The sequence below is a fragment of the Mirounga leonina genome, unplaced genomic scaffold (genome assembly GCF_011800145.1).
Source record: "Mirounga leonina isolate KUSES-001 unplaced genomic scaffold, KU_Mleo_1.0 Mir_180, whole genome shotgun sequence".
NCBI classification, from domain to species: domain Eukaryota; kingdom Metazoa; phylum Chordata; class Mammalia; order Carnivora; family Phocidae; genus Mirounga; species Mirounga leonina.
Window position 1 is genome coordinate 5,688,356 of NW_023270469.1, and position 19,244 is coordinate 5,707,599.

The 19,244-nt window shown below is 42.8% G+C and overlaps 1 protein-coding gene across 5 annotated transcripts in view; it reads right to left on the minus strand.

The window, feature by feature from the left end:
• Positions 1-19,244, minus strand: part of CDH13 (cadherin 13) — a 1,404,901-nt gene that overhangs the window by 847,344 nt on the left and 538,313 nt on the right. Inside the window, exon 1 of one of the 5 annotated variants that reach the window (XM_035024710.1) lies at positions 17,605-17,914. The exons of the other annotated variants lie outside the window; for them this stretch is intronic. Coding sequence (XP_034880601.1) covers positions 17,605-17,628 — 24 coding nt within the window. The 5' untranslated portion in view covers positions 17,629-17,914. Of the gene's footprint in view, positions 1-17,604; positions 17,915-19,244 lie in introns of those variants that run through there. 5 annotated transcript variants of the gene reach the window in all.

The following is a 19,244-nucleotide window of genomic DNA, read 5'->3' on the forward strand; positions in this document are numbered from 1 at the left end:
TGGGGAATCACTTGGGGATCTCTTCACTGAAGGGAAGAACTTTTGGAAGTGAATAGCCACCATTTTGTCCTCAATTTGGCTTAGAAATTTATTGAACTAGTCTTGATACAAGAGAATCACAGAGTTTTAAAAGGAGATCTGGGCCACTGATGAAACCCAACTTCCTCATTCAGTAGTGAAGAACTTTTGGCATAATCTCAAATTTAGTTAACCCAAAATAAACCAGTAAATAAAAGGCAAGATCTAGACAAACTTTCTTTTATTGACAAGATAGACCAATATGCAATAGTTAATGGTCAACCGAAGAGTCAGCCCATCTTTTAATCACAATGGCACCAACCATACCCAGTATGACAAAGCATACTTTCACCTGTGTGCAGTAAGCAGGTCCTTGGTAAACATCTGCTTAGAAAATAGATGTTCTTTGCTTGCAACAGCATATCATGATATGCAGCGGTTTCACTGTTCCTATTTAGGAGCCAATAAATTGTCCAATTCTGACAGCTAGAAGCCTGGTAGTCCGTTGCCCCTAAAGCCCAAATCCATAATATCATGAGATAGAGATGTATGTTGAAAATGAAAAATCTATACTCCATTCGGAAAATCATATTCAGTGGCCACTATGTGTTTTTTTTTTCAAAAAGCACAAAAATAATATTTTTCTGTTTGAAAAATGTCTGTTAATTATGAAAACATAAAATCCCACACTGAGCCTGAACATGGGAAAACGAACTGAACCAACTTTCTCTCAGAAGCTACTGATGGAAATAAATGGGTCCAAATGAATTAATACTGAACAAGGGTTTTCCATTTATTTTCCCTTTATTACAAGGTGGAATTAATAATGCTAGAAAAAAGACTAAAGTGATACATTTACCCTGATAGCATCTCCTTAACAAGAGCCACTTCTAGAAGCTAATGAGCTTTCATAGCAAACTGTTGATATGTCTACATATTAGGGTTAAAAACCCATCTTATGGTAAATTACTCTCGACTCTAATTTGGCAAGAGTAAATAATTTGTGGGCCAAGTGGGGATTTGGTGCCAAGCTCCTGATTTGGGTTATATACAATATTTCAAGACCAACTTTCATTAGTATCAATTTACAAATGAATTATGTGTAAGCAACTGAATCATACAACAAAAAAGAACATGTATCAGACTTTTCTTTGATCACTGTCTAGCTTTATTCACCCAGTGCTTTTTAAGATGCTGAAAGGAAATGGGATGATGTGTCTTTCATCTCCAAGTTCTCTCTCATTCTCTGAGTTCAGTTGCTGGGTTTGAACAATCATAAGAGGTGTTAAATTCAGTGGTTAAGTGAGGACTCTGATGGCAGACTGCCTGGGTTGGAATCCCACCTCTGCCAAGTTCTAAACAACTTGGCTTCCTGGGACAAATTACTTCACCTCTCTGGGCCTCAGTTTCTTCATCTGCAAAATGAGAATCCGAACTATGCCCACCTCCTAGAGTTCCTGTCCCTATAAATAGGATGATTCATTTAAACACTTAGCACAGTGCCTGGCACAAGGAAAATATTCAGTAAGTGTTAGCCATGCTGCTGCTGCTTCTGCTCCTTCTAGTAATGAAAAGGACAAGCAGCAGGAAGAGGGTGGAAAGGATAAAGGAGGAGGGAAAAATGAAATTCCCTGAGCACGTCTCTGTTGGAAACTGTACCTGATGCTTTCAAACACATAGATCTGAGGAATAGTACAACAAAAAAATAAAGAACAACAACAAAAAACAAGGGGGGAGATGCATGCCAACTGCAGGAGCACAACCAATGGGAGCCACCAGTATGTTTCAAGACGCTGAGATGGAAGTCATCACTATCAGACACACAGAAGGGAAAGGACTGGTCTTTACAAGCGACCTGAGTAAATAGAGCTGTTTTAGGCACTCTGTCAACCAGTGACCTCGCTCTTTTGTTTTCATCACCTTTACAAACATGAGACTGAAAGCTATCCACCAGGAACTCTGAGAACCAACCACCCAAGAGAAAGCAGTTCCAGTCAGCCTGGTTCCTTGCCTCATGGCCAACTTTTCCCCTCCAAGAGTAAACCACGATTAAAATGAAAAGAAAACCAAACACAACACATTTTTTAAATACTGAGCAATGTGTAAGTTGCTAAATAGGCAGCTCTTAGACTTTGGCCGATCTTGGAACTTTTTCTGATTCCCCCAGGCTACACTTTCTACTGTTCCCCTAGATCTAAAATGGGGACACCAGCAGTGAACTGCAGAGAGAAGAACAGTGACTTTGGAGGATGCATTTCTCAGCTTGCACCTTATAAAACAGTGCCTTCATTAAGTTCCCTTCCAAAGACCCAGTTGGAGATGGCTGTGGTCTCCCTGCAGGGAACTAGCAATCATCCCAATGGAGTAAAGACCCCCCACTCTAGCTCATGTGTTTTCTAATACAGCTCAGCCCCTCAAGCCTACCACTGACCTCCTGCTATAGGCCAGTCTGTGGCACCTATTTACAGTAACTACTGGGCCCCCCTGAACATCTATGCCTATAACCTCTGTCCTGGAGTGGGGAAGCCACTTCTAAAAACAGTGCTGGGTAATTCAGACATTGCCCAGCCCACATTAGAAAGATTGACCTGCATTTATGGCTCACCCCGCCATTATCCCTTCAGCCTCACGTCAAGTCCCCTTGAAATGATGGTTGGGGAGTAATAACCAGAAGTATAATCACATCATCACATTTCTAGAAACCCTGTATTGAAAGCAGAGCTACAAATTTGAGAAAAAGTCCAGGGGAAAATAAGAAAAGCTTTCATCAGGTGCATGAATATTTTAGGTAGTGTGGAAAGAGCTTTGAAATCAGACAGACCTGAGTTCTAATATTAGCTTTCTGGTTGTGCAACTCCTACCCAGATGCTTAATCACTTTGATGCTCTTGTTTTCCAGATCTGTAAAATGGGGATGATAATAACCACTCCACAAGGTTATCATTCACATTACATGAAGTGGTATTATAAGAGTCACCTGGCACCCAGTGGATAGTCAATAAGCTGTCCTCTTTTCTTTCATGGTTCCAGTTCAAGACACTGAGTCTGCATTTGATTACACTGCTACTTTAGTCATCAAAGTTTTCCCAACTCAGAGCTACTGGGGGAGAAAGTGTCTGATTACTTTGCAAAGCCTCAATTATATCTTAAATCTGGACCCATGACTGTGACAGAAGTGACCACTGAGTGAACATGAGCTTTGCTCTTGATAAAACAAGCACAAACCAGCAGTAATGACGTATTGCAATGTCTTCTGAGAAGACCATGGTCTCTTTGTTAGGCATCAAATCTAGAGAAGTCTTACCACAGGGTAACACACACACACACACACACACACAGCCCTAAAGGAGCCCTTGTAAATCTTATCATTAGTCACTGAATTCTCACTCAAATGACAGATAACATCTTGAGCATCACTACATCAAAAACTAATGATGTATTGAATGGTGACTAACGTAACATAATAAAATAAAATTTAAAAAAGGCATAACAAAGAAATGCATCCCTTTCTATGGGGGGGGGGGGGATAAGTTAAATTACTATATGAACCTGAATCTAAATAATGTTTTCTTTTTCCTAAAAAGGTAAATAATTATCACCATCTCTTTGGGTGGGGTAGAGGAGGTCTCCGCACAACCCCCCCTTTCTTTTTCTAATTCAAGAGCAGCCTGGATATGGGATGGCAATAGGTTTAATTTCTTGAACGAATTCAGATCCATTGGTAGTAGCTGCATGAAGTGATACGATAAGTTTTCTGAGATCCTGAGGAGTGCAGTCATGGATTTGTAATGTACACCCTTGAAAAGGGTAAGGGATGGAGACAGCATGCGTGTCACCTATTTGCTGCCTTTGGTCCAGGGATCTGGGCTGACACAGCATGGTGGTGATGCTCTTTCTGTAGCTACTGCTGCCCTTGATCTAAACTTATTCTTGAACTACCCCTTGGGTGCTCAAATGAACACAGTTGAGTTGTGGACCACATAAGGCTCCAAAAGCTAGGTTCTATCAAACACAGGTACTGCACAGTATATGGCAGACCTTACTTAACGGCAACGAAAAAGTCACCATTCTTTTTAACAGTGAAAGTGAGAGTTATAGGAAAAACTATTAAGAGATATTGCAGTATAAAAACCAGAGCCTCATCTTGTCTATAGTGCTCGGCTTTGAAGTCAAATTGTGAAACAAAGAGGAGTAACTTACACCGAGTACATAGTCATGGATGAATCTGATCAAATGTGCACTGTGCCAGGCTCCTGGGGAGGAAGAAGAAGCTGACAGGATCCCTGCCCCCAGCGGGCATTCCATCTAGGTGGAAAGGGCAAACTCCCACGTGTGAGGTGAGCAGGGTTGACATTTTGCCATCACACACGAGAACAGCCATTGCAGAAACACTGGCACACTTCGTGCCCCGAGGCAAAAACCTGCCACTCCAAGACCCCAGTTCCCCCTCCTTGATGCCCCAGTTTCCTTCAGGATCCTCCAGAACCTTACTATAATTCAGCAGCTCAAGGGTTAATACTTGTGCCAGCAGGGAAGCTCCGGGAACTCTCTGTAGCCCCTAGAGCCAGTGTCCTTCTGATTGAGCCAGGTGATAAATATTTTGAATATCACCCCTGGACTCAATGCCCATAGGCTAAAATATGACGAATAACAACAGTCAAAAGTATGAACTGAGAAGGTAATTCCTGAGAAGAACCAACATGGGAAAATGCACCCTTGGAATGTTAAGTATGTAAATTCCAAGAGGTCTGTCTTCCCTGTTGACATCACAGCTCCTAGAGAGGAGGCTGGTCCAGAACAGCAACCCAGTACCTGCTTATTCAATAAAATAATGAATGACTGGGGTTATGTGGGGAATCGCCCTGGAGAGGTATTGAAAGTGGCTCTAAAATGAAAAGATGAATGAGCAGAAAGTGGAGGATTCTAGGTAAGACAGTACCTCCAGGTACCCATGAACTTCCTCTACAAACCTATAGGGGGCAGCAGAGACTAGTGGCAAAAAAACAAAAACAAAAACAAAAACAGTTCTAGCAAAAGTCAGAATTGAATGCACCTGGTTTTGCTACTTATTAGCTGTATTATCTTGGGCCAACCACCCCACCTTCCAAAATCTGTGTTTCCTGTTTGTAAAATGCCTCTCAGAGAAGTTGTGAGATTTAATCAGACCGCGTATGTGAGGAACATGACACAGAGGAAGCAGTCAGGAGGCTTTCAGTTCTAAGAGGGCAATAGGTTTGTCTGTTCTGTTCACTGAATCATGTCCCAGGGCCCAGGAGCATTAAAAAAAAATACAAAACAAAACAATAGACACCATAAATGTTTGTTCAGTGAAAAAATAAATAAACAGTGGCAAATTGTTCCCACTATGTTAAGTGAATAGGGACACAATCTGTCTGGATGCCTACAAAGTCCATATGAGATAGAGAGTCAGGAAGTAGGATGTTTTCCCAGAATGGGCCAAGGAACTCATCAAGATCCAAGACAGAACCTGGCAAAGAGGGGCCAGTTCACGACCACAGCTACTCTTTCCCCCTGGTAGGTGTCTAAAGTGGGAATCAGCAGCCCGGAGGTGGACCGTGGTGAGAAATGGGTCAGGAGGGTGGTGGTTAAGGGTAAAGGGTCTGCAGATAACTTGCCTGGGGACAGGGTTCTGTTCCACTATTCACTCACTGCATGACCTTGGGTGAGGTCCTGCCTAAACCTCCAGTTCCCCTCATCTGTAAAATGGGGATAATATAGTACCTGAGTCATAGGGTGGGTTCAAGCGTTCAAAACAATGCAGGGCAAGTGGCTTGTACATGGGCATAGACTTCAGAATGATAGCTGTCATTATTAGAGAGGGTTGCCCCTTGGAGATTTCCCTATCCCTCTAGGCTCAGGCTGATTCCAACCTGTCACTTGACTGGCCTTTACAGTCTCCCTCCCCACCATCCTTCCCCTTAGTTTAGGGTGCTAAGATACCTGTTAACAACCTGAGGTGGTCTGGAGAGGCCTAATTTGGCACAGACCCTTGACTTTCCAGTGCACTAGGACAACAGTTCATGAACTAGGGCTCTCAGATCGGAAACTAGAACTGCCAAGCTAGGACCTGTATTAGCTACTTGTGGGCAAAAGGACTCCCCCACCCAACTGGATGAGCCATTTGGTGGAGGGATGTGTGAGCCTGTTGGACAAGAACATGCAAATCAACACCTGGAGACTCTGGGAAGGAAAGCCTGAGGAGGGTGTTACCTCCGTGGAGCCTAGTGTTTGTTTACCTTCATAATGGAGCAGAGAACTAAGCAGGAGAAAGAATAAGCATAACAGTGTCTCTAGATCTTCCCACAGCCATATTTATTTTTAGTCCTGAATCTTGGAAACAAATTGCTTTTCTGCCAGTGCAGGAGGTTGGAGGGAGTTTACATGTTCTGCGAGGGAGGAATTCAGACAGAAGAATCAACCTTGAACTAACTGAAGTAGGAAAAATTGTTCTAAATTATTCTACAACGTCAGAGATAAAATATCATAACAGCTTGAAATGAAGAGCATAGTTTTTTTAAATATTAAGGCTGAAGGGGTATTATATTTATAGGGTGTTTGGCTAAGGTATGACAACATAACTTTTCACTTCAGTCAAAGAGAAATTAAGCCTTTATTTGAGAAAATGGGATTGGATTCAGAGTCATCAAATATTTTCTAAATTAACAAAGTGTGCCAGGTGCTAAGTGAGTCAGATGTGAAACTTTTAAACAATTATCTTATGTTGTTTATCAGCCAACCCTAGTAGCTTGTCTCTGAAGGGAAAGATTGAAATGATTCTCCACCCAACCCCCCAGATTTCCCTCTCAAGGTGGGGGGGTGGGGGTAACTCCCTAGATGTTCCAGTGATTTAGACTTGATTTACAATGTTCTCAAGAATAACAAAGAGGTGTATTTCATAGAACTGCTAAGTGTGCTGGGAGGGTCTCTATCTTAGTTCCCTTCCAGGATTCTCCCAGTAGAGGCAGCCCTCACTGAAGAAGCTCTTACAGACAACTCTGTGTGGTCCATTTTGGCCCAGCAAAAGCCTGGTGTCTCCTGATAGACTTACTTCCTTAAAGCCACTCACCACTGCCCCGGGCCGTCCCTGCTTTTTCTAATTTCAAGAGGAACTCTGAGAGGCCTATCCTTTGCTTCAACAGCTACCCTATGATGCTGCCTCTCTCAGACCGATAATCTCTTTCCCTCTGAGGCCTTTCACAGAATTAAGAAAGCGTTTGGGAAGCAGCCCTGTTGATTCCCAGCATCCTCAGCAGCGCAGAAATCTGCATAACAGACAGGAGGAAGGAGGCTGAGGAGAATAAAGTGACTGATACCATAGTTTGGTCTGTTACTATATTGGGCATAAAAATACTTTCAGGGTTTTGACTTTTAAATGATGCAGCCCAGTAGGGGTTCACTGAGCACAGGGCAGACTGACAGGGCAAGAAGAATAATCATTCAGGAGAATGGTCTTTGAAACTTGAGGTACCGAACTCAATTGGATAATGAAACACTGGGAACTCCACAGGGGATTTTTTTCACCTCTATAAAGAACATTCAATTAAATGCTTTTTCATTTGGACAAGAGGGGTGGAGTTATTTTTTCCCCTCTCTTTTCCACAGAAAGTATCTTCTTGGATCCTGGCCTCATTTTTTTTTCTTCTTCTGCTTTTTATCACCTGTTTTTACTCCCTCTCGTGATCCGCGATGCCTGCACACCCTGTCTTCTCACAGGTTGATGGAAATCCCGCACGTTGCCCTTGGAAATGCTCATTACCAAGGAGAGACACAATGGCTTCACTGGGTGATGCATTGGTGATGCTTCCTGAGACTTCTTGTGCCTCCATTTCATGGGCCACTTGCTTAGCTACTTCTGAAAGGCCTTAGTGCTATGAAGGCTGCATTTAACTTAGCCATCTGTGAATAACTCCATCAGGGGCAGATTCAAATCCAAAGTCAAGACTGCTTCCTGGCCAGAATGTCATCCTGTCCCACAAGGGCCAGCAAGAGTGATTTCCTGACATGAGTCCGATGCTGTTGTCCCTCCCTTGGGAGCCCTTGGGAGCCCTTGGGAGTGTGCCATGCATTACATGTGGACTTTCTTACAAATCAATTAGTGCTTGGCACTTTATAGTCTGCAATGATGTCACACAGCCTGTGTGTAGTCAGGCGTTGGGCCATGATTTCAAAATTAATGGTCATTGGACTAGCAGAGGTATACATTTCTTTCCTGGAGTGTGACAAGATAGGAGGAATACAAGAAATGGATAAAGGAATCCTGAGGATGGGACCATGCAGCTCATTCAATTTTACCCTCCCAGATTGAAGATCTATGGGTACCAGGCTTTGTGCTTTGTGCTTGGTACATGACATATAAGACACAGCTTTTGTCTCATGGGTCTTACAACCTAGTAGAGGGAGCAGGGGATCGTAACCTGGAGCCAAGGATATAGAGAGAACCTTGTGAACAGTCCTTAGGGAGTGCCAAAACCTCCAGAATTGTACATAAACTGAATTTGTATAAATGAGGGTGTGTGCACATGCATCAGATTTTTCCAGGTAATGGATCCATGGCTTTTATGAGATTCTCAGAGGTATATCTCACACACACACACACTACCAAGGGTATGCAGGCCAGCCTGGTTGACAGGGTGTCCTGTGGTTCCAGGACAGAGAGATGGTAGAATCACCTCTTATCTGAGGTTATAAGAAGTCAAGTAGTTGGGGCAAGTTCAGAGTTGATGGCTCATGTAAAGAAAAGTGCAACTGAGAAGGAAGAAAAATGAGTCCTCAAAACGAGGAGAGACCACAGAGATACTTCAAGCCAGAGCAGGTACCAAGTGGTCAAATAGCATAGAGGTAAAGGATCAGGAGCAATAGGTCAAGCCATGTAGGTAGGAGGGCAGTATGGGAGGATGGTGGGTAATAAAGACTCAGGGAGGGGACTGAAGGAGATTTGAAGAACTTGGAATGGGGCAGACTTGAGTTCAAATCCTGCCTGACTCTTTGTTAGCTTCTCTTTGCTTAGTTTCTCCAGCTACAAAGTGCAGATACCATTCTATCTCCTCCAAGGGCTATTGAGAGGAATAAATGACAAACTCATACAAGGCACAAAGCTACTGCTCAGAATAGGACTTTGATTGAATTCTAGGGATACCCTGAAAGGACTACAATTAGAGGGGACACTTGCTACCATGGTTTGATGCCACTTAAGTATTCTAAAATCTGTTCACATTCATCCTTTTTTCCTCTCACTCCTCCCATGTGGCTCTTGCAGAGTACTGCCTATTATGGAACTAAATTGACTCTTTCCTTGTATTAATCAAAACCCCCACATATGAAATTTCCCCATTTCCCTTTGAGAAGATGATTACTTTCCTGATAGAGGATTATTAGGAAGTCTGATGAGGCAGAAGAATGCTCTCCACAGCTACCAAGTCCCGTTCACTCAGCCTCTACCATGTGGGTTCCTGCACCTTGGCAATGCCATCTATATGCAGCTGTCCTGGCCAGGTGTCACCAGATGATTGCAGGTGTTACATGAAGGGGCCATTCCTGAAGGGGCTACACATTTGCACGGCCCCAGCTTGGCATACCTTCTCACCATTGGTCACCTACCTAAATAAATTATCTAGTCTATCTGTCTCTCTCCCTCCCTCCTCCTCTCTCCCTTAGCTAGCTAGCATGAACTTACTGCGTTTGGATTTTTATTAACATATAGCTAATTGCTTATTTTTTTCTTCTCTCCCTTGCTATTATGTCACTGAGGCAGGCACCATATATTATTTATTTCCATTTCTTCCCAGTACCTGGTTCAGTGTCTTGTATGAAAGGTAATCAATACATAATTGACGAACTGGTTAAGATGAGTCTAGGTCCCATAATTGACTAATGGAGTATTTCCTAAACCAGTAGTTGTCAAAGTGTGGTCTGAGAACTCCAATGGGGTCCCTGAAACACTTTCAGCAGGTATATAAAGTCAAAACTATTTTCATAATAATTCTAAGATATTATCTGCCTTTTTCAGTTTTATTCTCTCACAAACTTTATGAAAAGTTCATTGATAGAGTTTCAGATTCCACATTGCAACTAGCATTTAAGAAACTAGTACTTCTTAAGTATCAAAGAAGAATATCCACAGTTACCTAAAATACCAAAAATGCTTGTCCCTTTTTCAACTACGTATCTGTGAGGCAGGATTTTCTTCACTTTCTTCAACCAAAGCAGTATCACAACAAACTGAATGCTTAAACAGATATAAGAATCCATCTGACTCCTATTAGGTCATTCAGTGAAGAGATTTGAAAACATGTAAAACAATGCTACTCTCCTCACTACTTTTTTTGTTGTTGTTTTGGAATATATAGTTACTTTTCACAAAAATACGTTATTTATGCTCACATTTAGTGGGCTTGTCATTATTAATTGGTATATACGTATAATTTTTTCAGTTTTAATTTCAAATATGGTCAGTATCAATAGATAAAATCCACATAAACAAAAGGTTTGAGTCCTCAATTATTTTTAAGGGTCTTGAGACCAAAACAGTTAAGAATCACTCTCCTAAATTTTTCCATAAAATAGCACAACACTGTAAGATGTTCCTAGGTGTTTTTTGTTTAAAGGGAGAGGGAGGCAGGGCATGTTCTTATTGGTATGGGAAATGCCATGTTAAATAAAGTTAAATAGTTAAGCATTTTTCTTTCTTTCATGCCCTCTCAAAGCTTTTATTTCGCTAATGTTGTTTGTAAATATCTAAAGGCAAGGTATGGGTCTTCTATTGCTGTTTAACAGATTATTACAAATTTAGCTGCCTTGAGCAATAGGCATGTATTATCTTGTGGTTCAGGGGTGTTCTTAGCAGGCTGCCATCCAGGTGTCAACTGGGGCTGTGGTCTTTTCTGATGCTCCCCTAGGGAAGGAGCCACTTTCAAGCTCTCTACTGGCAGAATTCATCTCCTCTGGGTGGTAGAGTGACGTCTCGGTTTTCTTGCTGGACGTTGGCCAGGAGCTGTTCTTTGTACCTAGAGGCTGCCCAGGGGTCCTTTCCCTCTTCACAGATTCTCTCTCAGGACATGGCAGTATACTTCTTTAAAGCCAACAGTGGAGAGTCTCCCCAGTCCAGTCTGCGAAGACTGCATCTTACACAGCAAAACATTATTGCAGAAGGGACATCTATCTCCTTTTCCATATTCTATTGGCCAGAAGCAAGTCATAGATCCTTCCCACACTCAAAAGGAAGGGATTATGCTGGGTGTGAACATGGGAGGCAGAAATCATGGGTGCTACACTGTCTACGACAGGTTCAATCTATGCTTTGCTCTCACTTGACCAAAGGATTGTTTTTTGTGCCTATTAATAAGTCAAGTAACCCTGTTTGAGAAATGTTGATCTCAACTATTCATTATAACTAGACTACTACATTCTCCCAATGTATTTTATAAGGGGTATGTGTGTATATATAGGTATGTGAACCATAATTTTAAACTCCACTAGTCTGTAAGTCAGCACTCACCTAGAGCTTCAAGAGTATCTAGCTGAGGGGCGCCTGGGGGGCTCAGTCGTTAAGCGTCTGCCTTCGGCTCAAGTCATGGTCCCAGGGTCCTGGGATCGAGTCCCACATCGGGCTCCCTGCTCAGCGGGAGGCCTCCTTCTCCCTCTCCCGCTCCCCCTGCTTGTGTTCCCTCTCTCGCTGTGTCTCTCTCTGTTGAATAAATAAATAAAATCTTTAAAAAAAAAAAAAAAGAGTATCTAACTGAGGAAGCAACCTTTCATGTCACAGTGAGCAGTAGCTAAAGAAGGAACATACTCCTTAAGTGGATACGAGGCGTGTTCTGAGACAGAGGGTGTCACCTGTTTAAGGCCTCATCACCCCAATTCTCCCTGGGAGCATGCACACAATGCCTGTCACAGAAAGGAGACAACTCTCTGCGCAGACTGGTCAGAAATGGATCCTGAGATTGGGACCTAACATATGATGACTCTCAAAATCAGAAGACTGGCCTAGAGATGACCTACGACTCTCAGACTGGAAAGAAATTGTTTAGACCTGTGGGGTTTGCACAGCAAAGCTCTATTTTTCAAATAAAATACTACATGGCACTCTCTTGATTAAAACAAACAAACAAAGAGTGGACTGCTCTGGTAGAAAGAGTGTCCTGCCCACTGGAACCACACCACTAAGTCTGTACCATCCATTGTCAGGAAACCTTCAGAGCAATCCTCAAACGTGACCCTCTGTCTCCTCACAAGGCACAATGGCCTCTCAACACACTCTGTATCCTCCGGTGCCACCTAAGAGGACCCTTCCTCATGTTTTCCTAAACCCTGTCATTAACTGCCAGCTTAGGGAATCAGATCCAACCAGCTCTTTGTGTAATTAACCAGAGAAGCACTGAGACTTTGTGACATCTCTAATTTCTGTGAACAACCCAGCCACATAGAAACTGAACAATCAGTGATTGTCTCCCAACTCCACAAGACACCCTGAGGTGGGGTGGGATGTGAAATCCCCAAGACAAATGGGAAAAGGTGAATGGAGGGCTCATCAGGCCAAACCGTATCAACTTGAATCTAACCTGAGCTACTTAGCTCTGTGGATGTAACAAGGAACAGTGAAAACAGCAAAGGAAACCTCCTCTGGCAAGTCCAAAAAGGAAACACAATTGCCAGCCTGGTAGGAGATTCAACCTGGAAGCTTACCTCTACCTGTGCCCAAACCCTGCCCATGTTCTCGCCAACAACCTCCTACAAAAGTTGATCCAAAGGCTTAATGAGCCAAAAGGCATTAAGAGTCGTGCATGTGAATAATGCTACCAAATCTTGCTTCTTTAACTGGATGCAAATAGCATCACCTAGGCTCCACATCCCAGGATGCACCCTGCTCTTTGTCACGTAGCACTCTAATGCACCCCGTTCTGAAGAGCCTGGCAGGAGAGGAAGACATTAACTGTGAGATCTGCTGGCTTCTGCCAAATTCACAAACGCTGGCAGCTAAGCCTATAGATAGAATGAGGGGTAATTTCATGCAAATGCTCTGTGCTATTCCCTGAGCTCCAAGATTAGAGATGTCAGAAAATGTAAGTGCTCCTCTGGTTAATAACACAAAGAACTAATTCAGTCTGATTCCCTAAGCTGGGAGTTAAAGAGCAGTGATTGTGAACTTATGGAGGGATGGTCTCCTTAGGGTGATGCTGCAGAGGACCAGGAATGTGCAGAGCCACTGTACCTGATGGGGGAAACAGGGCCACCTTATGAGGGTCGCTCTGAATCATGTTAAGGTGGTGTCCAGAGGGTCACATGGCTCTCGGGGCTTGGCCATGTTCTTGGTACCTGCTGGAAGTGCAGGCAGATATCATGGGTAGTAATGAGTTTATGCTGCTCCTTGGAGGAGGCCATTCCAGGCCAAGCCAAAGCTGAAGGTTTTGGGAACAAAATCTGGGAGACATGTGCAAAGGACATGCTTCCTTTTATTTTTTCCCTTTCCGAAAGAGACACTTGATTCCTGGATGCATCCCTCCTAGTTTCTTGGGTACACATTTCTCCATTTTTATATGCCAAATGTTATTTGGTCACAGTCTCCAGAGGACATGGCTTTTTATTTAAATAGGGTATTTCTTGGAGATGATTTTACATCTTGCAAATTGTATGTAGCATTGGAATGTTTCAGGGGAAAACAGATGACACCATTCTCCTATTGATTGCATCGTAGGTATAGCATAGGAATTACATGTCAGGCTTTGGATTTTCAGCTTTTAATTTTCAGATTAGCCTGAAATATCTATGATGGTTTTTGAGATGAGGACACACACTTCCCTCCTTTATCTCCCTCCACACAGTCACCAGAATACATCTGACTCCTAACTTTTCTAAAAGAAAGAAATTATTGTCAATTTGGACTCTATAGATGGCTTCATCTATCAGATTTCTAGAATAGATTGTAAGATTGTAGATGAAGAAATCTCAAGCCAGACAGTATATGTTATTAAAAGCAAGAGCATGATTAATTGGTCATATTCTCGGAGGCTGACTTAGGATTGGGTCCTGCTTTCCCCCACTGGCTGTGAGACCCAGTGAAAGGCCCTTAACTTCTCTGGGCTACATATTTCTCTAATCAGTCTAGGATACTAATATTTCTTACTTCTTAGGCTAATGTTAATAAGGATTAAGTAAGGCCATGCACATGGCTAGCCTATAATAAATGATCAATAAATAGCACCTAAACTATTTTTCATTGACTTATGTAATTAAAGCCCAAAGCAAAATTTTTTTGCACATAGCAAGTACTCAGAGTTTCTCTATCATCCTCAGGTATCTACCCACACACAGCAACCCTCTGCAATGGCAATTTCTTCCAAATAATATAACAAGTCAAATGGAACATGTTTTCTGTTTACCCCCCAGGACGTATGTTCTGCTTTCTATTTTTTGTTTTTGTTTTTGACAGGGTACCATACACTAGTAGATTGGCCAGCTATATAAATGGGCAAGGTAAAGAAGTCGTATCAATTATTTCAAAAGTTTAGAGACTCAGTTTCCAGAAGAATTCCACTTACAGGTAATTATCTTATCCAGCCCGAGACCAGCCCCAGTGGAGAACGGTCTTTAGTAATAAGACCATGGGTTTGTTTTGTCATGTGAGACAAAGGAGCTCTTTACAAATGAATTGTATTTTATTTTATGGAGCTATCTACTCCAAATAAGTAGAGCCATGACTCACTGGAAATTATGAATCCTCACATGTTCATACCCCTGTTGATTTACAAGTCTTTGAGGTCACGCACAAGTGAGGGATGTTTTACTGCTAAGTATTCATGACTCTTGTCCAACTACCCTTGAAAATAACAGTTTTCTGATTTAGAGGAGCACAGATACATTGCAAGCAAGTCCTCTGGTGTAGATGTTTCCAGAAATGAGTTTACATATCTTCAATAAGATAGTATCAATTCTGTCCCACAGATTATCCTGAAATACTGATGATGGTTTTTGAAATAGATAAAAAAAAAACACACACACTCCTCCCTGCATCCCCCTTCATACAGTCCTGAGAATATGACTGATTCTTAACTTTTCTAAAAGAAAGGAAAGAAACCATCATAAATTAGGAATCCATGGGTGGCTTTACTGATGATCAAATTTCTAGAATAGAATACAAGATTATAGACAGATGAATCTTGAGCCAGATGGTATATGTTATTAAAATCAAGAGTATGATTAATTAGTCATTTACTTGGCGTGATTTATCTTGTACCTCTCTCCACTGGTGCTGGAATTGCCTGCTGTGGACGTCAGGTGTACCACTCTGTTATGAATACTAATCAAAGTCCACAGAAGTGCAAATTGAGGGTGAATTTGAGCTCTACCAAACATCCATTTTAAAGAGCTTTTATTCAATAGGCCTAAAGCCAAGAAGGCCATAAAAGTATAGAGGAAGGGGAAAAACCAGTAATGGCGAGCTGTGTCACTCTCAAATGAGCCAAGTGCCAGCCTGAGCCTGCGTATCTGGGACCTCAGGGCTGTCTTCCTGGTGCACTTCTAAAGAAGACAGTCCCGTCTCTTCTCCTTCCTACATATTTCTCCAACCCATCCCACTTCTCTCCATTTCAACCACCAGCCCCATAAGCCAAGCACTGCCCCCTCTCTCCTGAAAGACTGCAACAGCTTCCTCACTCTGGTGCCATTAAGTAGAAGAGACTTGTGAGAAGTGTAGCTGACCATACACCACTCTTCTTTAAACTCTTCAGGGGCTCCCATTGCTGTTAGAGAGAAGCCCTTACTCTTTGACTCAGCCCATGAAGACTGTTCAATCCCACCCCCACCCACCTCTCCTGCTTCATTTCAAATTTTTCTCTGGCTTATTCAATGTGCATCAGCCCCGCCACCCTTTTGGAGGGGGTGATGGTGTTCAAACTTCCTTTCTTTCCCAATATTTCTCACCTGTTTGTCACTCTTTTGAAAATGCCCTTCTGCAGTGCCTCTGCCTGGCTAACTCTGCCTCCTTGTCTATGACTTCAATGTCACTTCTTCCCAGAAACCTCCCTTGCTTCCCCTTCACCTCCCTCTGGAGATAGTGACCAGCCCTGTAGTTTTCCCTTACAGCCCTAATGACAATCAAAATTATCATTAATTATTTTTATAATTAGCCAGTGTCCCTTTCTTTTTCCTTCCCTAGACTCTAACCATGTGTGGGCTGTATGAGGATACAGCTCTGAGCACAATGCAGAGCACAATGCAGAGCAGGCCCTCAGTAAATGAGGGGGTCGAACAACAATGATGAGAGCTGTGGGCAGGACCACTAGCTGCCCACCCAATCGGTGCCCCTTTCCTCCTGGGCTCACAGCTGGACTGCATTTCCCAATCTTCCTTGCAGGTAGGTGGTCATGTGACTGAGTGGGTATCCTACATGCCGCTCCTAGGTGCAGACCATAAAAGCCTCTCAGAGCAGCTCCTGATATTTCTGTGTTCTGGCTGACTGGGATGCTGATGTCTAGTGTCACTTTGAAGGCCATGTGTTAAAACTGGCAGAGCCACTCATTGGCCTGGGTTTCTAAATGACTTCATGGAAGGAACTCTCTGACCAAAATTGCTGGTCCAGAACTGTTGTACAAGCAGGACATAAACATCTACACTGCTAAATCACTGACATTTCAGGGTCAATTTGTTACTGCAACTTAGCCCACCTATATTAATACGTTACGATACTAATACATAGGATTCCAGGCCTTGGAAATGAGTAAAAAAAAAAAAAAAAAGGTGTTCCTGACACACACACATACACACTCACACCTCCGTGAACATGTAAGTAGATCTCTGGAGGTAGAAGAAAAAAATTGAATCTGACAAAGTATCATATTATGAGAAAATTAGTATTTAAATTTTTTTCAATGTATCTCCACTTATTTCTTTCCTCTTATTTACTCAATCTCCAATAACTATGAGAACAGTCTGATTACCGGTGTTTCTTTTTTTTTTAATTTTATTATGTTATGTTAGTCACCATACAGTACATCATTAGTTTTTGATGTAGTGTTCCATGATTCATTGTTTGCGTATAACACCCAGTGCTCCATGCAGTACGTGCCCTCCTTAATACCCATCCTCCCACCCCCTCTCCTCTAAAACCCTCAGTTTGTTTCTTTATAAAGAGCCACCACTGCCTCTTACATTTCTCCCTATCTTGACATGCTGCCCTAGTAATTCCAATTAAGGCCCTGGGTGTGGATGAGCCCTCACAGTCAGGAGGGGAGGACCTCCGAAAGCAATAGAAAGTTGAGAATTCTCACTGAAATTAGAATCTCATCTAGTAAGCAATTCCATTGTTTAATGCAGAACTTACTTTTGCCCTAGGACAGTTCAGGGAGAGGAAGAATCACCAGAAAGATTTTTCAAACAAATAAAAAGTTCTCTATGTCCTTGGGGTTTCTGTCAAGTAATCTGAGGGCTGGGACCCCACCTCCTGTAGGTTACCTCTCTTTGCCCTCAAGCCCAATGGCTAACTCAAGCTGCGCGGAAGACAGGCTCACGCAGCTTTGCAAGCCTCTGCTGAGCAAGTTAATCTAGCTGAGTTAATGGCGATGCAGCCACTTACCACCATCACAGAGAGCCTAATCATTCAGCTGGTTGGAGTTCTGGGGCCTAGGAGCTCACCCCTCCTTGCCTAGCCTTCCTCTGGCTTTGGAAACCTCTGTACTTATTAGGAGCACCTGCTCACAGAATTGTGGAGCCTTTGGCCCTAAAAGGGAGGAACTGAGCACTTCCTGGCTCTGAGTATAGATCTCCCATGCTCCTGGAAGCCTGTTTCTTCCACAGGAAATGTCCCTGAGTGCCAAGCCTGCAATAATGGAAAGGAACATTTTCTCACATTGAGCCACACCTGTTGTCAACAAGCATTTGCTTCCAATCTATTTAAGCTCCATGGGGGAAGGAGACTGTGTGGGTCTCGGGCATTTTTTTGGCAATGCTGGGCCCACAGCACCTGGGAAAGCTTCACAAAGTCTATGCTATTGTTTAAGAAGTGGAGTTGCTCCTGGTAACAGCTGCTGTGTTCCAATAGAGACCTGAGGCCTCTGGGAAAGTCACAAAAGCCTCACCCAGGCCCCTGTGCAGAACTGAGTGCCAGCCCCTTAGAGTTGAAAAGCAGCGCATGCCTGTTAGGATTCTTGCAGACTCACCAACAGTGGGAGCAAAGCAGAGAGAGGGCCAGTTTCTGGCTTGTGATCGGTGCTGGAGCTGCTTTTGTTGTTACTGGTTTAGTTTTGGTCAAAGATGTCACTAGGAAAAGTTATGTTAAGAGTCTGGATTGATTGAATGCAAATAACCTAAGATGTACTTATCCATCTATAGTTTATTTGTTCATCTGTTCTGATTTGTTTTTATTTATAAATCCATTTATTCTTTCCCCCTTCCCTTCATTCAGATTCAGAGACCCATCCTGGATCCCAGTTCTTCTGATTTGCTCCCTGAGACCCAACTTCAGTTCCTGTCATCTGCCTGATGCCTTAATAACCCCATACCTTCTGCCCCTTGGTAGGGCTCTGCTCCAGAATACAGATATTCTACTCAGCAAAGTGACACTCTTGGAGAGGACTTGAGGGCTAAGCATTCATCCACTGCTTAATTCCCCGATGTCATATTGCCCACCCCCAGAGCTTACACTCATATTCACTATGCATAGCTTCAGGGTTCACATGTGCCCAACCTTCTTTGAATCATTCAGACACAGTAAGCCAGTCCTTCTTGAGAATTCCCGCAGCAACATGGCATAGTTCTCTACAGTAACACTCAGCATTTTGCTGTGTAGTTTTTGGTTAATTTATGACTCCTATATAAGATTGTAAGCTCCTTAAGGGTAGCGATGTGACTTATGTGTCTCTTTATTACCAGTGCCCAGAGGTATGATCAATGTTTGCCAAAGGATTTTTTAAAGGATAGACAGCTGTATGGATGATGAGTACACTGATGGATGAGAGGGTGGATGAGTGGGTGGATACATGAAAGGATGAATGTGTAAATGGATTTATAGGTAAATAAAGAGGAGGGTAAATGGGTGGATGGATGGATAGGGACAGAGAGATGAACACATATGCAGATGAATGGGTAGGTGCATGGGTGAGTGAGTGGATGGCTGGGTGAGTCCATGGTTGAGTGGATGGATGGATGATAGATTAATCAGTGGGTGGACAGATGGGTGAACAGAGAATGAATGAATGCTGGATGAGTGAGGGTGAG